This window comes from Fistularia commersonii, chromosome 31 (assembly GCF_037954325.1).
Source record: "Fistularia commersonii isolate RoL2024-O1a breed Wild chromosome 31, RoL_Fcom_v1.0, whole genome shotgun sequence".
Taxonomy (NCBI): Eukaryota; Metazoa; Chordata; class Actinopteri; order Syngnathiformes; family Fistulariidae; genus Fistularia; species Fistularia commersonii.
The window spans coordinates 8,187,702-8,213,020 of NC_141314.1; the positions used below are offsets into that span (position 1 = coordinate 8,187,702).

At 39.8% G+C, this 25,319-nt stretch overlaps 1 protein-coding gene across 3 annotated transcripts in view; it reads left to right on the plus strand.

The window, feature by feature from the left end:
• The window catches only part of gria3b (glutamate receptor, ionotropic, AMPA 3b), an 84,203-nt gene extending 68,733 nt beyond the window's left edge, over positions 1-15,470 (plus strand). The window contains exons 13-17 of one of the 3 annotated variants that reach the window (XR_015109252.1): positions 6,605-6,852; positions 7,632-7,746; positions 10,683-10,797; positions 12,232-12,479; positions 13,658-14,522. Coding sequence is in view for 2 of the 3 variants with exons in the window: in XM_086178946.1 (XP_086035072.1) it covers positions 6,605-6,852; positions 10,683-10,797; positions 12,232-12,477 (609 nt within the window). In the remaining variant the exon portion in view is untranslated. Of the gene's footprint in view, positions 1-6,604; positions 6,853-7,631; positions 7,747-10,682; positions 10,798-12,231; positions 12,480-13,657 lie in introns of all 3 variants that reach the window. The other 2 variants (XM_086178946.1, XM_086178945.1) reach the window with 2 other exon arrangements.
• Positions 15,471-25,319: the final 9,849 nt, after the last annotated feature.

Below are 25,319 nucleotides of genomic sequence, written 5' to 3' on the forward strand. Positions count from 1 at the left end.
GGTCAGCTTGGAGAACATCTGAAAGGTGGCTGGCAAGTTGCGTTTTTCCTGTATTCTGTATAATGAGTGTCCTAGTTACATCGTCAAGTGTTCAAATAGGAAATGACATGTGTGAACTGCAATTCCGAGAGACTTTTAATTAAAGCTGTGGAGGGCTGACAAGGAGAAAAAAAAAAAAAAAACACTCTGATTAATAGGAGTTCAAGTTCTACTTCAGATCTGTTTTTCGTGAAATACATTCAGGCTTAATGAGAGCCATACGGCATCAGCCAGCTGGAAATTTTTAAATCCAGACTAATGCCTCCAACAAGTCATATGTTATCATCTCTGGTTTTAATTTTTGATGATTTCACCTGGGTTATTTTACAACTCGGATCTGCATACAGAGTAAACCGAGCGATTCGTAAAAATACGTTGCATTTTTTTTTTTTTTTCCCCCGTGTCGTCTCACACGGGACAAAAATCAAGTCACACTGACACAATTATGAGCAGAAGGAGATCATACATTTCCAATACGCGCCCTCTAATAAACCCAGAATAAGCCATAATTCCAAACAATCCTATTTTTATCTGCTAAATAATTGACAATCCAGACAGCCTATTTACCGACGGTGATTGTACTCACATCTGTGTATTTACTTGGGGAGAAGCTGTGCAAAAAAGTGCTGCGCTGAAAGGAAAAGATCTCTTGGAGAGTTTTCTCTCTCTTTCTCTGCTGCTCACAACCAACAAGGACAGCTGGCCTGGGAGTCTGTTTGAGGTACCCAACAGAAGACTCAATGGCTTAAGGCGTTTGGGAGCGAGTCTCTCTTCTCCTCCCCAGACTATCCTGTTTGGGCACCCTCTTCCCTCCTTCTCTATCCTGCCGGTTTCTTTTCCTTGAGACAATGAAGGATAGCTTTGAGGTTTTTGTTGCTCTTCAACAAAGCATCTGTCATGTGCTGATGCACCACTGTGGTTTGTTTCATCACTTTAATTCCTGCCATGGATCCTTTCATGCAGTCAGTTGAAATTTGTGTTTTGGATGATTAAAAATGAGTTGTACCAGTAAGGCCATGTTTATCCTCTTGATGAGGTTTTATTCCATCAAAAGGCTTGACTCGCTTACATTTTGAAATGTACATTGTGCGAGAGGCAGGGTCGTAATAATGACTCCAATGATAAAATGGGTTGATGTGGCTGCTTAATTATGTGTAAAGACCGGGGTGAGAAAATCAAAGACAGCCACACTTCTGTCCCTTCATGCACCTCATTTCACAGCGTAACAATGAAGGAATGATAATGGTGCGGAGGAATGAGACCGCAGTGTTGTTTCCAGACCCCCCCCCCCCCCAAAATTCAACATCATCCAAATGCGTAACAGCAAGCGTGTTACTGTTTTGCAGGTGTTGAACAACAGATCCAGCACAGTCGCAAATCCTCTAACAAAACACCATAATCAATTTCGTGTCTAGGATATTATGTCGCAGATATTAAAACCTTTGTATAGGTCAACTGAATTTAATGAGTTGATTTTTCAATATTGACTGGACGTATATCTGGCCAGGAATTGATTAAGAGGCATCGGAAGGTGAATTATAAGGAACTATGTGGCTGCTGTGCTCTACTCCCTGAGCTCTTGTCACAATTAATTTCAATGCAGAAAGAAGGGGAGGCTTCTTATAAGATGAAAGCTTGTTTGCATAAAAGACAAAGTTGACAGAAGAGATGATAGACAAGTTTGAGATATGCATTCCCTCAGAGGAGCAGCTTTATCCTCAGAGAGCATTGCCGCTGAAGTCCAGCAACGTGCTTGAAAGATGTGTCATTTGCCAGTCACGATGTCGCACACGGACCCTCGGAGACAAAGTGCACTTCCGGGCTTTCGCTTTCTAACAGCAAGTCCTGGTGGGGTGGCTAGGATGATGAGGGACAGCACAGATGTCTATAAACAAAAGTGATCGAGTCAAACGATGTAAACCGGTCACTTTTTTTGTGAATTGTACATAAAAACGAAAAAAAAAGGGGGTATATAGGTAGGACCCGTGCCACGTAAGAAAAAAAACAGGGCGCAGTTGCAAGAACGCGTTGAACGGCAGAGGCCAGGCGGGAAACTAAACCTCAGTTCCAACAGTTGTCTTGTGGTTTAACATAGACCATAAATCTGTGATCATGATCATGAATCTACTTTTCCAAATTAGTCACAGCGCTCACATTCCAATAACGAAACTGGAATCAGTCCTCAGATAGAGCCCAATAATATTACATGAATCATTATAATGGATCACAAATGTGTCATAAATCAAGTTTTTTGGTAGCAATATGCCTAGAGTGCAATGTCAAGCTAATAATCTTGTGAACTAACTAACCCTTAAACCCCAGCGAGATGGAAATGCAGAAGGTTGTGTCAGCAAGGTAATCCGACGTAAACTCTTTGCCAAACTGAATACGGGAATCGAACCTGTGACTTTCACAACGGGCAGGTCAAGGCCCGGGTTGACAACAGCCGCCGTCGCTGCTAATAACCCACAGGGTACCGCTGGAAATTGGGATACTGTGAATCGAAGAAGGCGAATAATGGTTACGTTGGAAGTGCCCGGAGGAAGACCAAAGGGGAGATTTATGGATGTAGTCAAAAAGAACATGAAGTTAGTTTGTATGAGAGAAGAGGATGCAAGGGAGCGGCTTACATGGAGGCAGATGATACACTGTGGTGACCCCTGTAAGCGACTGTTGTAAGGAAGACAAAATAGATACAAATATAAAGTTGTAGATTTTGATATCTTCTCCCCCACATTGGCATTAATATATGAAATAAGACTCTTAAACAGCTAACACTCATTCTTCTTGCACATGTGAAGTCTACTGCCCACTTAAATTGCACTCATCCTTGCATCTGCACTTTGAGATTCGCACATCAAGCTGCACTCAAATGTCTTATTGCACTGTTCATATTCATATCTATAATCACATTTATGTTTACATGTTACATGGTTACCCTCTTCCTATCGGCACATATCCAAATGCACTGCAGACAGCAAAGTAGGAATTTCACTGTACAGGGAAACATGTGTCTACACTCTACATGTGACAACAAACGCTTTGAATCTTGAATAAGAACCAACATTGTGAACAAATGCATGGACTGGATCCAGCACTGAAAACCTGATTTTTTGGAACTGCTCCAAAGAAATCTTCATCTCTATCTCGGTATTGTTTGATGAAGCATTTTGCTCATATCTGCATGAGTGCGCCACAAAGAAATTTAACAAAAAAAAACACAATAAATACCTACAAACAGTCTTCTGCTTCCCTTCTCACATCATCTACCTGGGGTCATGCTCAGCACTCCCTATCTCAGCTCATCCCGCAAGAAAATCCCCGCTTTTGTCCTCCAGCTATTACCACACAGCAGGGGGCTATATAGCTTCACTCTGACGCTCAGGAGAAGAGAAAAGAAAAGAAAATCTTAAACCAAACCCTCGCTCTGAACTCGAAATGTATCACTCGGGTAATATTGTTGATCGGAGAAGACCGTTTAAGCGCGTCATTATGAAAATAACATTGTTACTGATTTATTACGTCGCCGAAAAAGGCATTGAAACAAGGTGGGCTATAACATCTGCAAGCTCCCAGCATAACACTTATGTTCCCTTGCAGGTTATGGAATAGCTGTAAAACAGAGACACTCCCTCTTAATTGTTTGCAAGCAATGGTTGAATATGCTAGAACGTTCTAACCGAGTCATTATATAGTGTGCAAGAGTGCCTCACATTTAAAGCTGTATTTATGGCTGTATATAATTGCACGACAGATTTTCTATTCATTGATGATGGACTTATGCAGCCGTTATTCCCTAAGTGAATTTGAATCACCACTGTAGACAGGGATATGATTAAATTTTAAAGGGAATGAGAGTAGGTATCCAATGTATGATGGTGCATTCATGTGAGGAAAGTGTACGCTTGATGATTTACACATTTTGAGTGTAAGCAGTCAATAATGACTGTGCCCTCTTTTCCCGCTGGGTTTTATTTGTATATATTGTCTCTGCTGCTCTGTAGTCACTGGGATTCTCTCTCTTTAGTTGCAGTGGAATCAGCTTATTACGTTTTGGTCGGGGTCGTTCCCCGCTCTGATATTGATGAATTGACCTCATAAAGCACTGAGACAGCGCACTATGTCATCAGTAATCAATGTCCGATCCATTCTTTTCAATTGAAGAGCAGTCAGAGTCCTGGGTATTCGGTAAATTGTCTTCCAAACTGGTGTAATTTCTGTGATTCCTTGCCTGACATATGTGATTTGCACACATTTAACAAGATTGCCGGTAAAAACATTGCATCTTACGCTGACTTCCCTCCTCCCATCTGTCAAATTTAGAGTACAATGCTGCAGCCGAGGTTCCACCTTCAGGCCACTTTAATCAGAGTGGGGAAACATTCATCATGCAGAAGTTTTAATTGTGTATTATGCTACTTTTTGTGTATTATGCTACTTTCTCATTGCAGCCTCATCCTTTATGTATCCTATATATATATATATATATATATATATATATATATATACATTGTCAGTGGCATGTTGCTATGTATGGATACATGTAGAGATTTGCTCACCAAGGGTTAATATTAAGCTCAACATCTTCAAAAGGGCATGGTTTTTTCAAGTTATACGTCACACTACATGTGGTTCAATTTTCTTAAAGTATATGATGATGCTGAACACCTTTTTGCATTCAGTGCAGCTGCTGCCTGCTGCCCATTAGAAAAGCAGGTTTAAGTCTTCTGCATTAGCTTCACCGTCACCTAAGCTAAGTCTGCGTGTGCATTTAAACTGCAGATTCTTACGCCTATTGAAAGAGGTCTGTAAAATCGATTCCATTCATTTATAAATAGGCTGATTTTTGCAAACCCGATTTACTGTAAAATCTAATTTGAAAGAGTAAAATGTCTTTGACAGGATTGTTGCATGTTTTGTGCATTTTGCAGGATAGTAAAGAAATAAAAAAGAAAAAAAAAATACATTTTGCACTACTTTAAGTGCCTTAAATCCTGCCAGTCCCTTTCTTAAATCTATTTTGCAGTTGGAAGCCTTTGAGCTGATTGTTATGATCCACCAAGTCGGTGAAGTAGTTGGTCTGTTAGAAGGTGACATCTTCAGGTTAGCCTTTAGCTACGTTTGTTGTCTGTGGATGGAATTGCGGGCTTTCCGTATTCCACAGCTTTGGGTTATACTTAAATCTCTCAGAAGGATGAGGAATGTCATGAAACATTAAACAATGACATTTATGATCCACAAACCATGAGACCAAATGGTGTTTTTCGTCCTCTGAGTTTTCCTCGAGCGACACCTGCAGATGAAAGTTCTAATTTAATATTACAACATTTACTGCACGGATAAGCATCTGCGTCTGTTAAACCATTCATGGTTTACCAGACGAAGAATCCTAGTACGTAAGAATTAAGCCCAAAGCCCCGCTGTACCGGTGCAGTCTGTCACAGCTCATAAAACACAAGTGATCATTTGACGATCAGGGATGTTTGTAATTATTTTTCTGTCCAAAGACTTCATTTCAATGTTATTGTTCCAGTAACGCCGAAGAAACGCAGATCTCACAGGGCCTCATACCAAAGCTTGCCCACATTTTACTCGCTAAACTGTTACCGGCATTAGACGCGTTGATTCCGCTGATCCTTGGAAATCATCCAATCACATCAGTTTCTCTCTGGTAAGCGAAAGGATTTTTTTTTTTTTTTTTTTTAGAAAACATGTTATTGTGTGGAACAAGTCAGGAGCACACATTTTGCCATTGCATTGGGCTCATCACTACTTTGACCAGGATATGTTCAAAGTGTGAAATGCCTATGCCAAAATAAATCCAGCGGCACTGAATAATTTACTTGATGCTTATTATAGATAGTGCTCAATTCCCCCAGATTTTACAGGCTGGCTAAGCCTGACCGTAGGCGCGGGGAAAAATGTTCATCTATGTGATGGATTGCCTTGTGTCTGCGTAACCCGCTTTCGTGTTCTCTCCTCTTGCCTCTTCTGCACATTGCCTCTGAGTCACAGTGAGGAAGTTACATCAGGGACCGAATGTGAAATCAATGACTATAATAAGTTCAATTAAGAGTATAAACTCAGGCTCAAATGCACTTCACTGTATCTCCCCCCCGCAAGATAAATTAACATGAAGCTCTAATATAAATGATAATTAACCACAAGTTGAGATAAAACTTTGTATTTTAGGTACAACCGGTATATTTGCTCAGTTGTGAATAAAGTTCTAGAGCTCTACCTCGACAAGGGGCATAATGACGATCCTTTTTAGTCTCAAGCGTCACGCTTGTGTACGGCGCTTATGAGGAGGAATGGATTTTGTAAATTTTTTTACTTCATGATCTGGGAAAAGACCACCCCATGTGAAGTATGTATTGGAAGTATTTAAAGATATCGCATCTCTACTTGAAAGGATGTCTATAAATACTTCACAAAGTTAGTGCCAGTCGAGTGATCATTAAGCTTAAAAATCCTACAAAATCCATGATACATGTGTGGTATTTTTGGATTTCTAAACTACTTCTTCTCTCCTCTTTTTTTTTTTTTTTTTTTCTCCACACAGCGGTCCAAAATAGCAGTGTATGAGAAGATGTGGTCGTACATGAAATCTGCCGAGCCCTCGGTGTTTGTTAAGACCACGCCCGACGGCGTAGCCCGGGTGCGCAAGTCGAAGGGCAAATTCGCCTTCCTGCTCGAGTCCACCATGAACGAGTACATCGAACAGCGGAAGCCGTGTGACACCATGAAAGTGGGTGGGAACCTTGACTCCAAAGGCTACGGCGTGGCGACACCCAAAGGCTCAGCATTAAGGTGGGTGGAATAATATAACAATATTAGCCATGTTGTTATAGTATTCCACCTACCCTGATGTCCCTGTTGTCATTCTCTTCTCCTCCTCTTCTTGTTTTGTTATGGGCAACCAGGTAACGGTAGTATGACTTAAAATGCACTTGGATACAAAAGGTTATTAATGATAAAAATATCTTTTTTCAGATGTTCGTTTGTGTACCCAGAGTCGCTTCTCTGTAGTAGAGGAGTGCAATCCTTGTAATAAGGCTAAAGCTAATTATTTCATATTTATGTCTCTCTTACTGTTGGTTTTCTCTCTTCTTCAATCTCTCCTTCTGTCCCGTGTGCTGTCCTACCTAACTGTTGTGTTGTCACTTTTAATTTAACAGTTCAATGGTTTTTCAATTTAGCCTTTAAAAGCTGCGCTGTCACTTGTGACGAATGTTAATTGCATGATGTTTGTTGTTGTTACTTTTTTTTTTTTTCTCAATGACGAGTGTCCCCATCCCGCACACTTCAGTTTTGAGCTACGTAACCCTTCATGCCACCTTTTCCAAGATTTAACATTGTCTTTACCTGAAATGAGCCTCTCTTATCTCTCCGTATTCCCGAAATTCTTAAACAATTTGTCCTTTCCCAGACCATTCTGATTAACAGATCCTGTGCCTTAGCCCCTGCATTAACCGTGGTAGTCTCTCTACCAATACCCACCTTTATGATGCTTAGTATAATACCTACTTTGCATTAGATTTCTCACGGACCTGTGCATTTTCTTACAAGTTATGTTTTATCGTTTCAAGAAATGCTGTTAACCTGGCAGTTTTAAAACTGAATGAGCAAGGCCTCTTGGACAAATTGAAAAACAAATGGTGGTACGACAAGGGAGAGTGCGGCAGCGGGGGAGGTGACTCCAAGGTCAGCCTCGATGTCACCACAATCGGGTACCATAGTGCAGAGTAATCGGCGAGGCTGTTACAACAACCCAACCATAACTAAACCAACTGTCCACGACAACCAACCTGCTGCTGCCCCACGGCAGAAGACCAAATAACCAACCAACTGTTTGAACAGACCATTTAACAATTTAGCTCAAACAAAAGAGCATTGCTTGGCAAACAAATAATACCGCTTCTGGCTCTCAGCATTATGTTTTATGAAGAGACAAATACAGCGCACGGCCACATTTGGATTTTTGTTTTCTTCTCCTTCCTTTCTTGCCAAGGTTAAGGTTGCTGAAATCTCCCGGTAGAAGGAGATTATGTAGTGAACGTGCTGCCCTGCAGTTGTGAAAGGCTGAGCTTTGGTTATTCATGCTTTCACATCTGAAGGGCAGATAACCAAATTTCACGTCGTAAGAGTAGTTTTTTGGGGGGTTAAAATTCGATTATATTAATCTTACCTCCGTTCTTTTTAGTCCACCAGTAAAGTTTGCGATATTTTGTACCGTGAAAGCGCAACCATTTTTACCATCCACGAACGCCAAAGAGGCTCTCATAAGACAATGGCTTTGCATTAATTCAACCGGCTGCTGCTTCACCTTCGTATCACTGGCCCAGACCCCATGAGCTGTAAAGCCAACAAGATAAATTCTTCTTCACGAAAACAAAAAAAAAAAAAGAAAAAAAAAAGTCATAATGGCTGCTCAGCTGAGGCCAACAGGAAAGCGAGGGGAACAGCGGCGTCTTGAGGGGACTAAGCATTGCAGGCAAACGTGAGAATTCTAATTAAAGAAAAGACCTTATTTCTTTTTAATGAGTTATCAGATAAACCACCTGTGGTCGGATTCCGCTACGTGCAGTTCCTACCCCAGCTCATTAATAACCATGCTATGAATGTTTTGACTATCTTGTCCCCCTCTTTTTTACTGTGGTTAAATGATGAAGGATTTTCCCATTATGGTAGATAATGGTCCTAAGTGTGAAAACCCTCTCAGCCATGGCAACTTAGTGTAACATTACTCAGATAATGTGCCATGAAGTATTGTGCTCTTTTCACCAACATACAGAGAAGCAGCATTCTATTCATTTCGGCACAGGTCGGTATGACGACAAGTTATGTTTTAATTTCAAATATCACAGTCGCGGTGGGGTCATGTGCCTGAAGATTATGGATGGATCTCGATCACATTGAACGTCTCGACAGAAAGTCAACTTGCATATCACAATTATCGATTTACGTGATCGAAATGCTTCGGAGCTCGGAAGGTTGTCTCTTTCATCCACTTCGGGCACGGCGCTCCCATGAAAAGAAAAAACATTCTGAAGATGCCCAATTAGAGTATGCGGGCTTTCAAGAGCAAGATGCCTTAAAGAGACAAGGTTAAACTTTTTTTTTTTTTTGGACAGGCGGTACATGGAGGGCTCGCAAACAGTACCAGAATAGGTTGTGTGTAACACAGCATTGCATTTAAGTGTTGTATACCTCGAGGATAAGTGTACAGCTTGAACTCTGCCTCGTGGTCCATTCAAAAGAAATGTTCTCACTTAATGGGCAACATTACTATGCTTTACATCACCTCAGCTCAGAAGGCCTCCCTGTGCTTTTGAACTGGTTTTCTAGAGCGTTTGTCCCCTATGTTATCCTCGTTATTTTATTACACATACTGTGGGTATGTAACATCTTTCAGTTTTCTGGCCTGTTGTCTCTCCGGGACTCCGCGAAAAGACCTGCTTAGATGGAATAAGCCAGTCAGGAGCACTCCGTTCCAAACGCCGCATTACCTCGGCCCGTGCAACTCACAGCTCCATGCTCCGGCAGACTTCAGGAGACACACAAACACTCACGCACGGTCACACACAGTTAACACAGCTCTTTCCTGCCCCCAAGCACAACACAGTGCCGTCTAGATTGAGTTTCAGACATCGAGCATGTTACCGGGTAATGGCATTGTTAATCAATGTCTCTCAGAGCCAAGACAATAGTCTGGTCCTTGCAAGCCATTTCTGAAGATTGGCTATGAGGGATATATTATGATGAAATCTTTTCCCTGTGCATTATGCATTGTTCCAAGGGAGTAATCATGCCCCTCATTTATTGATGCGCTTTCCTTTTCTTTTCTTTCAGTTAACTGTTCATCTTTCAGTGAGACTGAAACCTAAATAATCCATACTTTTTAGTTTGTTAATATGAGATGCAGTCTTTTTTTTTTTTACTTTACTTGACTCATTTCTTTTATCAGATGCCCTTTAATAGTTCTGGCTCTTTCGTAATAAGTTAACAGTATTAAACCATTATGCCATTTCAGGTACTTTTCAGGCCACGGTCTGCAACTCCATATACTTTGGTTTGAACACATGAACCTGCAATTAATCAATACAAATTTAAGTTATGTTCAATAATTCCACGGAGCACCTGCAACTGCTGGTGCTTCGGTATTAAACTGTTGTTTTGTTTTTTGCCTTCAGAACCGATTGTTCGGCAACAAGGCTGCAGCCAAAAGAAAGTGAAAAAGTAACGGGCGACGTCTGTTCGAAACTTTCAATTTTCCGACTTTGTCAAGGCCATGCTCTTGTTGAACTGAACTTGTTGAATGCTGTTCAGAAAGCCCCTTTGATACATGACCTGCCACCGAAGTCATGTAACCTAGTCTAATACGCACAGATTTGCAGATCGTACTTTCAGTACCTGCTTGTCGCCCTGCTAACAGCGTCTGCCGATTACTCAAAGCGATATGGGTAGGTCCTGGCTTTAGGGTAGGGTTTATGAAGGTAATAGGTAGAATGCCTGCTCTCTTTGATGTTGACATAGCCAGGAACCCTGCTTTATCGCTTTGTACAGTTTGTAGTAGATTAAAAGTTGAATAACATAAAATAACATAATATAATGTTATTTATGTTATTTCCCACGTGAAGAACTCCTGTAAACCTTGCAGTATTGAAACTCAGTGAACAAGGCATCTTAGACAAGCTGAAAAACAAATGGTGGTACGATAAGGGTGAATGTGGAACCAAGGACTCTGGAAGTAAGGTCAGTCGCTGCAGGTCTTTTGTACTGATTCCAAATTGCATTTTGAAGTACTGTTCATATGTAAGACAGGAACTTTTTAACATCTTTTATACATTTTGTTCTTTTACTCGTTTTTTTTTTTTTTTTTTTTTTTTTTTTTTTTTTCAATTTTATATTTTTTAGCAATTAAACGTTATCCCGCCACAAACTGTAACACAGTTTACACGTGGCTTATAGGGCAAGGCACCTATTCCCCAAATAAATGTACTCTTATGCCATAGAATTCAGACTTTTTTTTTTCCTCATAAGGAGAACACTGTAATGATAAAACTATGGGGAGTTATGATAAGGTGCCTAAGAGACATAAAAATTTGATTGAATCATGGCAGTTACCAACTGTTAATAAATGATATTTCTGCTCATTTTCATTCTTGACATTCATGATACTTTGACCATTATGCTGCTGTTTCTATTTACCAAAGTGTTAATGAAAATTTGATTTATTTCTGTTGTTACTTTTTTGCATCGAGATGTTCTATTAGATTTTTCAGCCTCCCGTGGTGTGATGAACCAGCAAAGCCTCTTAACGTAATGAGTTACTCGCATGTAACTTGCCAGAGAGCGCTGTGGGGTATCCTCTAAATCTTGCGACTTCTCCGAGTTGAAGTTAAAAGCTCTGTTTGCACATTACAAGAAGCTGAGGAATATAATAAAATCATTCTTGAACCCTCTGAGCTCCAACTCCAGAGATAAAAGAAATATATCCCTTGATATTGACATAAGTCTGCGCTTAAAGGGTTAAACTGCAAATAGTAAAACTCTAATGAACAAATTTTTAATGAATATGTTTGGTAAGTAAGCAGCAGCAAAGTGGTTTGTCTTACCTTTTTCTTTTTTTTTTTTTTTTTTTTTTTTTTTAACTTTAATAGCACTTCATCTGCAATGAATTTGACTGTACTGTATGACAATGTTGCCAGTGAAAGTTATACGTACATGTCACTTAGAGAATTTAAAAGACAGGGATACTCAGACTTATCGACCTATGCGATACTGACCAGCTTCCTAACATGGTCAAGAGCTGAAGTCACTTTTCATACATGCAGCACAGGGAAGCTGAAGTGCATTCACCAAAATATAGGCGCAGACTCGGCTTCTCCGTCTCCTCAGTGGAGAACCGTTTGACGACGGACGTCTTAAGATCCTCCTCGTGACAGCCATTGGAAAAAAGAAAACAGTTCAGACCAATTATTTGTGTTACGTCTACCAGTATAATAGTCCGTATAAACTGTCATCAGTGGCTCTTGAAGAAAGTGTATAATGCTCTGCTAAAGCCATTTCACTGTCCAGTCTAGTTGAGGCAATGCAAGGCTTAGTTTGAACGATACAGGATGCATTTTCTTCTGCTACACTTATTCCACCGCAAACCTCTGAACTGTCCTATTCACTTTCCCACAGGACAAGACAAGTGCTCTGAGCCTAAGCAATGTGGCTGGTGTCTTCTATATTCTGGTTGGAGGGCTGGGGCTGGCCATGATGGTGGCTCTGATAGAGTTCTGTTATAAATCACGACAAGAAACCAAACGGCTGAAATTGGCCAAGAATGCCCAGAATTTTAAGCCGGCTCCCCCGACCAACACCCAGAACTTTGCCACATACAGAGAAGGCTACAATGTTTATGGAACTGAGAGTGTTAAGATATAGAGGTATGTCCCCGCCTCTCTTTACGGTGCTCAAAGTCCCCTAGCTGTGCAAAATGAATCATTTAGCCTCTTGTCATGTCTGCTCCAGTAAATTATTCATTTTTGTGTGTTTTTGTGTTGGTGCTGTTTGTGAAATAGTTTAAAGTTGTCATGTTCTTAGAAGATGCAGAGCGTAAACGCCCGCTTGAATACAAAAATCTGTTATATTGTGCATGCTTTGTTACATGGGTATTGCCTAAGGGTACATGGTGGCTAAAAACACTTAGCCGTAACCAGATGCGCTCCTTTTGTGTCACATACGTCGTCAAAAACCTGTATACTTCTAATTAAAGTATTTTGTGATTCTAATACTGCCATCAGATGTTCACAACATTTAAACCTAATGAGAGGTGTTCAGAGATTCAAGGTCAATAAATAAATGAAATGCTGCACATTGGCTCGAGAGGAAGCAAACCTGATGTAGTATCCCCTTGTTGAGGAAAAGTAATCAGCTGCGGTGATACCAATCTCTGGGCTTTTTAACCACAAACCCATTTAACCCATTATTGATGAAAACATATTGATCAGATCATCAAGGCGTGCTTCCACGGGGACGATTCCTTGTGTGGAATAGAGAAGTCATTTCCAATCAAAGCTCGCATTGTCCATCCCAAAAGTAAAATAAGCCCGCAAGGTATGTCTAAAATGCCGTGTAGAATTAAGGAATACACTAAAGTGCACTGAAAAGATTCAGTGCGATGCATGTATGTTTAGAATGAAAAGAAGCCTGACGTGTTAACAGAAGACAAAACATATTGCACTGAATTAGCAGGTAGATGACCCAAGGGATATTCTCGATGAATTCATTTGAACTGGGAATGCAACCGTTTTACATTCACTCAAACATATTGTCAAATTAGCGGTGGTTGTGTTTCGACTTAATCGATTGGTGATTTTCAATTTTAATTCGAAATTTTAATTCCGTTCTGCAGAGGCAGAGAGATACAAACAATTTTTTTTTGTGTGTGTAACACGGTGGCATGATGTTAATATCTTGTTTGCATAAATTCACATTGTGTGGGCTGGAGCCCCGCGTTCGCCCAACACGAGCCGCACAGCTGAACATGTATGTAAATGTGACTTGACAATTGTGTAAACCTAAAGTCTTGTTATTTTTGAATCTGCCCTGTATGCTGCTGCAGGTTTAAGAAACACTTCTATTGTCCCTTACAAATGTGACTAAACATCTATGGATAGACTGGATCATGAAAATTGAGCTCCAAGCCAAATCCTCTTGGGCGGACACAGAGAGATAATCTCCAGAGACGACACAACTGGACTAGTCATGGGAAGAGCCGATGTGGTTCCCTCCTCTCAGTGCCTTATGGAAGTCCAATCAATGCAACTCATTCACAACGATATTGCTTTTTGCTTGAAACTCATTACAAAAAAGAAGAATGGTGCAGTGATCAAGAAATATAAACACAAACACGCACACACACACACGCATAATATAGACATATATTTGACATGTTACAATGAATGAGAGAACTAAAGCCATCATTTGCAAACCTAAGCACATTTTGAAGTGCCAGACAGAAGAAGACAGAATCTCATATGACAGGGGTCTAATTGGTTTCTTGTAATCATCGTGATCAGATTACTCTTCATCCCTCTGCCGCCAGGTTTTCTCTGGTTATACGTGTTAAAATACATTTCCTAGATCTATTCAGTGCACTGTAAGACACTGGTTATTAGAGGGTAGCTTTTATACTGTTGTGAGTCACTCATCGTGACCTTGTTCTCGCTTAACTGACAAACCAATCTCATTGGAGTGAAATGACATCGAGCCCAAAACAATTATAAGTGTGTTGTTTGTACTCTCAACTTTGGTGCTGCTGCCACTGTCTTCTGACAGGCTAAAGGAACAAGCTAAGATTAAAATTTAAAAAAATAAAAATAAAAAGATGATCTGGTGTGGGTTCTGCATCCTGCAGAACTAGGCCATTGTTCGCATATCCAATACTGCCATGGGTGTGTTTTGTATGAAAGACTGTGAAAAGAAAAGTATCCATGCTTGATTATGAAATCTACATGTGATTTACAGTTTGTAAAAAAAAAAAAAAAAAAAATAGCAGAAGAGCACTAATTCACTCCATTTTTTCCCTTACGGCTAAAGTTACTCTGTAAATGAAAGTAAAACCAAACACAAAGGGTGACTCAATTGTAGATGAACTGCAGTCCAATTCAAGGATAATAGTAATGGCTTTTAAACAGTAGAATTTTGGGTTACCTTGAATTTTTCTCCAAACAATTGCACATTTTACAATGAGCTGTGGTTTGCTTTTAATTTGATTTATTTCAATGAGCATTGCAGTGTTTGGTGACTTCACATGATAAATGAAAATGAACAATGTATGAATAGGAAAAATAAATTTTACCCAGGGGGGGAGGGCCCTGGAGCTTAGCACATTTCCACATTGCTGTAATAATTCCTCTTCTTTCAAAAAGACTGTGATTCCATAGGATTTAGAAAGATAATTATCTAATTGCCTAAAACTGTGGGCAAATAGTTTTATATATATAAAAGAAACTGATAATGTGAAGAAAAAATGACTTGAGATCGGTGTGTACATTTAGATACAATATTTATATTACAAGATGACGGATTGATATCCTTTTTTCGGTTGATTTGTTTTAATCCGATTTGTTTTTCTTAAAAAAAAAAAGTGCATGCGAAAGCAGTGATGCCTGAGAAGCTCTAACACTCACCAGATGACATTAGTTTAACTTTAGAAAATTCCACCCTGTTTTTTTTTTTTTTTTTATTATTATTGTAAATCAGTTCCACCTTTTTATTTTTTGTAATCCTCAACCCCCGCAAACGTAAAATTGCCAGGCATTGTCGTGGGTACATAAGAGCAAGAAATGCATGCATAATTTGCCGAGCCTCATTCGTGAGGTACTGTACAGAGAATTTTAATACATTTTGTAAATAAAATGTACAGAAAGGGATCTCTGCGTCTGTGTCAATTCTGTCACTCGCCGTAAATGAAACCCAAACAAAGCGGCCGATGCTGAAGCCTCACAGCACGCCTATCAGTGACCAGCAGTATTCCCTTTCTGTTGTCTCAGAGGGACGGATGGCTGAACCCGAGAAACATCAGAGATGGAGACTTGCCTTACCGGAATTGAAATTTGTCACTTATCATACACTCGGCTCCTCTGCAATCATTTGTGTGTAAGAGGCTGCTCTGCTCGCAGTTACCAATATCATGTTTTATTTCAACCTTTGCATTTTATTATTCGCTATAGACAAAATACATATTCTACCGATACACGTTATCTCTGGATACTTTCCTTGTGGTGGCAATCTCGTTCTTGCAAGGGAATTACCCTTTTCTTAAGTGTTCTAAGGGAACCCTAAAATCAGGGTCTTAACTGGCTGCGGTGTTCCAATATTATCTAAAAAAAAAAAAAAAAAAAAACAGCTTCTAAATGACTTACTGACTTCGACTTTAAATAAAACACTAATGAATCGCTGGCCCGCGGGGTTTTGTCGGAGCAGATCTGAGCTTGTTTTAAAAACGCAACATCCAATGTGCAGTCGTAGGCTAACCAGTCCCCCGAAGATAAATGCACAAAGAGCTTTTTTTTCATCCCGTACCGGGCCGATGTTGAGATGTTAGTCAGTGGAAGTGTGCGAATGCGTGTTTCGAATCGATAATAAGCACCATCCTACTTTCTTTCCTTGCATCCTCTGATTGAGGGCTCCATTGACCACTTCATCAGGCATGTGATCTTCCTCCCTCTCTCTTTATAAAATGCTCTGTGGCAGAATCAATAATGTATTGTTATACACACCGATTGCTTGCAAAAAGCAAACTGCACACAGCCGCTGCTAACCTTATAATTCCAGCACACGTTTCCAGCGACGGAAACCACATTTTCATTAGGATATCCTCACAGACACCGGGACAGTTAATCCTTCAAAGCGTAGTCATTCCCACACTGTTAATTCTCACATGTAAAGAGTATTTCAACACAATATCCAACCGATTGCCCAGACAGTCTCTGTCATTTTGGTAGTCCCCGGTTCTGTATTGTGTGATAGAAATGAATTACGCCTTCCAAACTTCCACACTGCCACAGCTCAAATAACAAATCCGTCAAAATGGCAAAACACCAGTATTTTTCTTTCATTTTTTGGATGAGGACAACAGTGATTCACAATTGATTCACTGCATCATTCCTGTGGAATTGGCTCACGCTGTAGAAATGCAACTGTGGAATCCAAACAACAGGTCTTGACAATGCATGAAATGATATTGCTTTTTGTTTCTCCTTTGCTTCAGTGCATCTCCTTTGGCGTGTTTTTTTTTTTTTGTTTTTAAGTTTTATTTTTGAATGTTACGCTCGGACAGCTTTCAAATGGAGACAAGACAGAATGCGGGGAACTGGCGTGCCACGGAACTGCACTGCAGTGAAAGCAGGGAAATTAGACTATTCTTGAGGGTCATTTTGCACATCTATTAAAGGTAGTGGTATTTGTAGTAGATGAAGAGGAAGAAACACAACAAGCAATTAGGATGAGGCCTTTCATTCAGAAAAACACTCGGGAAAAGGACTGTTAATCTAATCACGGGAGCAGGAGCAAACATTTCCATCTACCGGAGAACAACTAATCATCCCCCGCCGAGTCTAGTTTATTGTACACTTCTTGCATGTGTGCAGCTTGACTGCATTCTGGTGCTCGCTGCCTCTCCAGGACTGCGACTGTGAACGCTAATCTGATCTAACGTGGGCTCTGCCACCGAGGGAAGGCCGGTCATGTGTGTGCGCCTGCGAGAATAGAATAGAAAGAGTGTGTGCGAGAGAAGACTTAAAAGGCTGAGAGAGGACGTGTCATGGGGAGGATACTTTGATTACTACCACGAGGAAAGCTTTCTGGTTCACTAGCTCCCTCTCTTTGCGGCGCACTGCAGTCTTTCCCCTATCTCTCTCTCCAAGGACACAATGAATGAATCAGATTCCAAGTCACTTGTTCCATTTCCCACTATTCTTCACCCTAACTCTTCAGCCGATGTCAAGTGCACCTGCACCCTGTTCGTCCAGACAATTCAAGCCTGCTTTTGCCACTTTAGTTCAGATGACATAGATCAGCATCACAATCACTTGAAGGTCAGCACAAAACAAAAAAAAAAGCTCACTGCTGTTTCATTCAAAATGGTTTGCTGATTTTTGGACATTTTTTTTGAAGTTGCAGCTATTTTGGCGCTGTGTTTCCGCTCTTGTTCACATCCTGAACATACTGGAATAACACGATGGGTGCTGGTAAAGCCCCCAGTTATATGACCACAGACTGTTTACTGTTTACTTTTTTTACTGATTATACAATTTTCTACTAATATTTATTATTGTTATGTTTTTCTTGTAACTCTGGCACAACAATTTCCTTCGGGATAAATAAAGTTGTTAATACAGGTCTGTCCCAGAAAATTAGAATATTGAGATAAAGTTCTTTATCTTCTGTAATGCAATTAAAAAAACAAAAATTACTTTTTCACGATATTTCAATATTTTGAGATAGGATTTTTGAGTTTTCTTAAGATGTAAGCCATAATCAGCAATATTAAAATAATAAAAGGCTTGCAATATTTCAGTTGATTTGTAAAGAATCCAGAATGTATGACATTTTTGTTTTTGTAATTGCATTAAAGAAGATAAAGAACTTTATCACAATATTATAATTTTCTGAGACAGTCCTGTATGTGTGAGAGTCTGTCAAGGAGCATATGTAAAGGAGAAAATTAAAAATCTAGGAATCAAATATTAGCCATCCATTAGCATTATGGACTGAATAAAATATAGCTATTTAAAGCACTTTCCATGCATACTTGTATCTTGAATGTATATTATTTATGTCTCCTATTCTAGCCAGTCACTAATGCAAATATGACTCATTGATACCAAACATACATGACCCAGATTGGGCGATGAATCTTGTTTTACTTCACGTGGAATACGCATAACATGACTTTGAAAATGGTGTGAGCCCTGGTTAGCACTGTGCAAGTTATTTTATCTCAAACCCACTTGATTTGACATTATAACCTAGCATACAGCCGTGTACATTTGAATTTGATGTATATAGAGTGTGAGTATGAGGAAGGAAAGCACAAGGACTCACCAGGGTCAGAAATGTAGAAGAGGATTAAAGGGAAACTCCACTTTCAACTTCTTGACTTCCATAACACATTGTCAGTGTCATTTTCACTTAACCCATCCTCAGTAACACCTCCGGGGTCATGATTTCCTGTATTTATTTCATCTCTTGGGGTAAAAAAAAAAAAAATCAAGCTTTACTTGGGGAAGTTTTATAAACCTGTACGTCATTCTGGCACTTGTTCTTTTCCTCAGGGAGGGACGAGATCCACTCGTAACACGTCACTTGAATCTGTCCAATTCTGCATTACTCTATACATTTGTCACATCTGTGACCTCATTAAGCATTCATTAATATCATGCACAGACACAAATCATCCAGGCATTATATTAAATTGCCTCAAGAGTTCTTTTTTGGTCAGTAGAATTGCTTCCTTCTGAATAAACATGTCTTGGATGTTAGGGGAAACGTACAGTGTGGTTGCTTGTTAATTCCTTTTATCCTGGAAACTGGGCTGGGCTACTTTCTTGAGGAGGCCACTTGAATGAGAAGCAAAGCATCTGACCAACTCCATATGCCACAAAAGATTTAGAAACAAGCACAAGGACCTGGGAGACTGAACTAGGGGAAAATGCAAATTTTGCACAAAAGGACAGACAGCCAGGAAACCCAGGACCTACTCCCTCTTCCAAAGCTTTCAGTTACATCTATGGCTCTCATTATGAGCTAAATTTGTATTTGTGTTTGTATTTAATGACGCTATTCTCTTTCAAATTGCTCCAATAGTTACCCGACAAATGTCCCCTCTCCAGAATGATTATGTCATCATCCAAGCACAACGTAACTTCGAGTGCATAACCTTCTTTACATGAGGACTCACGACGTTGGGATTATTTACAAAAAACAAAAACAAAAGAGAGCCCTTTGAGAAAACAAATTGGAACGACAATTTCGACCTCACACTCAAAAATAGTAACACGAGCATAAAGTAGTAACCGGAAAGTTGCATTAACATCAGAGCAGATTGACCAAGATATCTGCCGGTACTGCATGACTGCTCCGGTAAGCGATTTTCTGAGCCTATGATTTTATTCATTTAACTGATGGGTAAGGAGCTCAGCTTTCAGGCGAGTGCGTATAACCTGTCAAGTCATTCTTTTCTTTTATTAAGCAGTAGTCGACATCTAATTTTGTACTTAATATGTAAAGAACACAGGATGATGTTGGAGGGATGCACAGTGTCGGACCAGAAAGAAACGGACAAGAAGTAGTCTTGCAAAATACCCATTACAAATGGCAAGCTAAGTATCTATTCACATCTGGATATTGCATTTCATTTTTAACTTCAAAGCAGTCGGATTTTGTCATAGATTTGGCTTATAGCTGATGGCTAGAGTGTCCCTTATGAAATAGAAAAATGGTGACCCTGATATATTTTTCAACTTTTATGAAGAAAAGGGATTATCTGTTATCAGCTCCTGGCAAACAGCATGCTGTTAAATTTCTCAAAGATAAATTTAGTTTTGACTTTGTTTGGGTTATGTTTGTCACTGGAATTCAGCTCGGGGTTTCTGAGACTAATGTTGATCCAAGTATCATAATAGCTTTTCTATGATGTTATAATTGCCCTCAAAATGGTTAAAAAATAGGACTGTGAGTCAGCTGCGGTCCAGCCCTCGAGAACCCACCAACTGGGTTTTGATGAAAGTTTAGAGAAAGATTAGCTGAATGTGGTTACTCAGTCGAAGTATTTTTAAAATCACACTGTTTGTCCTTGGGGGGCACTGCGTAATGGAGTTCTTTTTATGCAGGGGAATGACGAGCCCTGTCATCTTCATGTATAAACAGATCAGTCCATGTAAAGGTCACCAAGTAATTTGTTGACTCATCTGTGAGTCATATGCTACAATTTCAGACACAGCTATGTTTCTAAAAGCATCTTAGCTAAAAATGGAAGTAGAAAAAGAATATGTCGTCTGATCTTTTGCTGGATTAAATTTTATGTCATTTAAAAACAGATCAGTGACTGCAGAATGTTCAGTGAACAGATCCACGTTCGCCGCCACCTGCACGTCTTGCTGCTGATGCTCTTTGTTTGTTGCGTAACAAACACAATGTCAGACCATAAGTTCTTTACAAGACACTGTAACATAAAAACTAAAGCTAAACGTGTTAGCTATTAGCTAACGTTATTTAACGTTTACATGCGCCTTTTTTCTAAATGTCAGACGTAGAAAGTGACAGCAACATTTTTAACAATGACAGAGAAAGAAAGATATGACTCAAATAAAAAGAATAAAGTAAGAAAATAAATTAAAAAAACATTTTTTTTATGAACTAATTCTCAACTGACAAAGGTTAGAGCAGATTTGAACAATGGAACGAATTACATTATAGAGGAAGGATCGTATGGATAATTCGGCAATAAGATATTGATACTGATATTTGAACTTGTGACTGACAGTTATCGCAAATGTTTATGTTGCTATTTAAAACAGCGATCTTACCCTGTGAAAGCGAGTCAAAGAAGAACTAAATCACGATCAGACAGTAATAAATTATCTCTGTTACACACCCACTGATAAGCGCGCTAAAGGTCGGCAGCTCTTTTCGTGACGGTTGTGTAGATGTGCTTTCAAAGTTCCTCCAAGACATTACGATGCTGTGCATCGGCTATAAAGTCCATGATCACTTTCCACCGAAAAAGTAGGTAGTAAACCCGTCCATCCATCCATCCATCCATCCATCCTCCGATGCTTCGGTCAGGTCACTGGAGCAGCAGTCGAAGCAGAGGGACGCAGCCACTTGGCTCAGAATTTCCGGGGGGATCCCGAGGGGTTCCCAGGCCAGCAGAGAGACGGTCCCTCCAGCGAGTCCTTGGTTTTCCCCAGGGTCTCCCCAAGATGCCCGAGGCGCCTCATCTGACTCCCCTGGATGCAAAGGAGAGCAGCTCTACTCCAGATCCTTCCCAGAAGACCGGGCTTCTCGCCCTATCCCTAATCACGGTTTAACTCTGTAGTATACCCAGAGAAAAAGAACAAACTTTTCTCATGTTAAAAACTATTTGAAATACCTGTTTAACATCAGGAAACATCATATTATATTGCCCTTTTGGGGATTCTGAGCGTGTTGTCGTCAGGATTCGACTCTGAAATCTGTAAGCGCTAAATGATGTTGCTTCAGGCTAAATCTTAACTGGGATAAATAAAAAGGAAACTAGTTAAATGTAACCAACAGTTTTGGAGCCAGCAGTGAGGTCTTAGTAGTTGCATGATAGAAAATTTTCATTCAACTACTTTTTTTTTTTGTCCCTCCTTGCCCTGGAATGTGTTTACACATTTACAGAGCGTGTTGCTTTCACTGGAATATTTTACCGCTTGTCAACAAAATGTTTATATCTCAGGGTTTTCGTATTCCTGTGCTTGCTATGAAGCAACCAATCAAAAAAGAAAACTATAATCCAGTATTGTTTAAAGGGCTCAAACACTGGCCGGGCCAATATTTCATATCATCCCAAAGGTGAAATCCAGTGCAGGAAACACGGTGTCCTCTAAATTCCGAAGGAATTGCTTTTCAAGTGGCATCATCAGCATATTCTCAAATTCACTGTCATCTTCTTCATTTAACATAACAGCTAAAGCACTCCATCTGCTTTGCCCCTTGATGGGTGCAATTCAACAGGGACTGGCTGAATAAAAAGTGCAGAGCCTGCAAGAAGGTTTCGTCCAATCACAGGGCAAGGAAATGCGCAACAGCCACATAGCGCGAGCACGGTGTCCAGAGAGATATTGTTGCTCAGAAATTGCACTACAGGAATATGGGATAACAATGGGCATTGGTATGGCCGATATATTCCATCTAAATGTCACAGAGGCACCCTTGGCCAACCCCCCGCAAACTTTGGAGAGTAAGAATTCTTCGAGAAAAGAGGATTTAACTGGTACATTGGGTAAAATGTTGCCATATTAAAAATGCAAAGGGTACACTACAGCTAGCCTCACATGCTGTGGGCTGAATTCTTTAGTCGCTTTCTTCTTTCTTATCGCCAAACATTTCGAGCCCTCAAAAGGTACTGAAGACAGAAAAAAAATACTTCAAAGGAAGAATCCTTTAGGAAAAATGTTTCAGTGTCAAATTTATGGAATTTTTCAATTGTCTGCTCATAATACCCATGTCTTATATGGTAGGCTATTTTTGAGTCATCTCCCTCAGCAATAGCTCAATTTAATAGAACGGTAACAAGATACTTGCCTAGAACACTGTTCAATTTGATTACGCAGTTCATGGGGACCATGGACTTTGATAAAGGATTGATTTATTTTGCAGGAAGCTTGAAATAATAATCCTCAACTAAACCTTCATGGCCTCCAGGCTCAAACTTTTAATAACGTTATGAGAGAGATGAGACTAGGCTAGTGCATCACTCCAGGCCTGGTGGGGCTTTTCTCAGCCGTCCTGTGTAATAGGCTCTTCCCATAGTTCTTGTTGCCTCTGCACACGGGGCTGTTTGTTATTCCTATGTTGGTATGTTTCTAAGCCATTCAGTAATTTGCCCTTGGGTTTATCTCAGATTCATATGTGCACTTAAATCACCCACATCATGAATCATAGGGGCTCTGAGCAGTTTAAAAGGATCACGGTTATTTGCAAAGGCTAAAGGAATATTCCGATAGTTGCGCAGCTTATTGTTCACAACTAAAAGAGAAAAGAGGTTGTTGGCTTAAAATGCTGCAGCCAAAGGCAAAATGTAGAAATGCTGAGAACCAAGGCACGTACAGTAGAGGACATTGTGATAAAAGCAGGAGGGAACTGCCACCGAGGTCCCATAAAAACTGAATGCAAATGTTACATTGAATGAATTATTTAAATTTGAAAGGGAAAAGACAGTATCGATAATGCACTCTTTACTATGGTTGAAAATATTGTCTGATTTAAAGGTACAACAACGGTTGGTGTATCAAGGTTATAATGATTATTCGTTGCTTGAGGTTGGAAAATGAGGGTATAGGTGGCATTTAATGATTCACATTTTAATCACTTATTAGTTGTCCTTTTACATGTGCTCTGGTTCTGGATCAAGGGGTGTGGGAATAGCAGGTGCTGATGTAAGCTGAAGCCCTTTGAAGAAACTGTTTTGAATTTATGCTATGTTCATAAAACTCTAACTTAACTTGACATCTGTTAAACTGCAAAGATTGAGCTCTCTCTCAGCAGGAAGTTCAAACAAGAAAACCACATCAAATAGAAGAACCTTTCAATCTGAATTAGCAGATTTTGGGGGTAATTCTTATAGGGAGCAGTTACTTGCAGGTATGTAGCGCCATTAACATTCCTTTGGTGCTGTGTTACTCCCCAAGTATGAGCTCAGTATAAAAAAACCCTTGCAAATAGCTTTTTCCTCCTCTCAAGGAGACATTTGGCTCTTTGGCCACTAACGGCCTCACTAGACGTAAGAGGGTCAAAACTGGATGCAAAACTGCAAACATATTTTGTTTCTATACGTTGAATTGATGTTGACAATTGGTGAGATTCCTTGTTGACTCCTTTTATTGGATCCAGGAAAACTTTCTTGGGAGAAAACATTTGAGTTACTCGGATTATCGCAGGGTTTTGGACCCGGTGAAATGATGTGTGCAGTACTTTTTTCCTTTCATTTTTACCTTCGTAGGTGTGTAAAATGTAAGAATTGTTTGTGTTTCCTTAACTCTGCAGTGTATTAAGCACTTACTAAAGTTTAGTCAGTGAAAAAGCTTATCCGTGGTTTTGTTGTGGAACGATAATAAGGACCAAAGTGAGCACCATGCATCATATCACTCGAGGCAACATTAAAAAATAAATAAATCGGAACAATTCGTATCCTATTTCACTGTGGCGAGTGCACAAAGTCCTTTTTTCGACAATAGCATTCAACTTATAGGTCCAACCCTTGTTAAAACCCCTATATGAAATAACAGGTTGGTACTAATTCAGACTTATTCCATTACATTGTAGCGGCAGACCAATGCTCAAGTTCCACTAAAGTTTCATAAAATTAATGAAAGCCATGATGTTTCCTGGTGTGAACTTTGTTGGGTGTTTTGTTGGCTTGTTTTTGGCCTTAAGAATGGGTTTGTGCCAGAACAACTGTGACCTACTTGATTATTTTTATATTTTTCAAAATCTAAAACCTTTTTTTTTTCAATCACATTTTTCTCCATATTAGTGTCACATTAACTTTATTAAAAAAAAAAAAATAAAACTTTTTTTTTTTTTTTTTTTTGCCATAATACCTTCTCTATTATATCCTTAGTTCAAGATGCGATCGGTGTCTGGACCTACCTCTTAGCATCAGACCGAGATGTTATTATTTCTTCTCACGGCACAAATCTCATAGAGAGCCACAAAAGCTCATTACAATTGATAACTGATAGCATCACTTAATCATGACTGGACAAAGGCCTGACCCACCCCAACTAGTCCCCTGATTGAATTAATAGTATCTATTTGGCCCCGGTGTGGGACTTTAACCTTATCCTACTCCTCCATCTTCCCTGGAAAGAACAGAGTGTGCAGAGCAAGGGGAAAAGGGGTTGGAGAACAGACAAAAAAAAAAAAGAGATTGAGATAAGGGACAGATGAGAGAATGAGGCCCCAGAGAACGGCGAAAAAAGAGGAGAGTAAATTATGAGAAAGTGTCTAATTTTCACCAACTGTACATT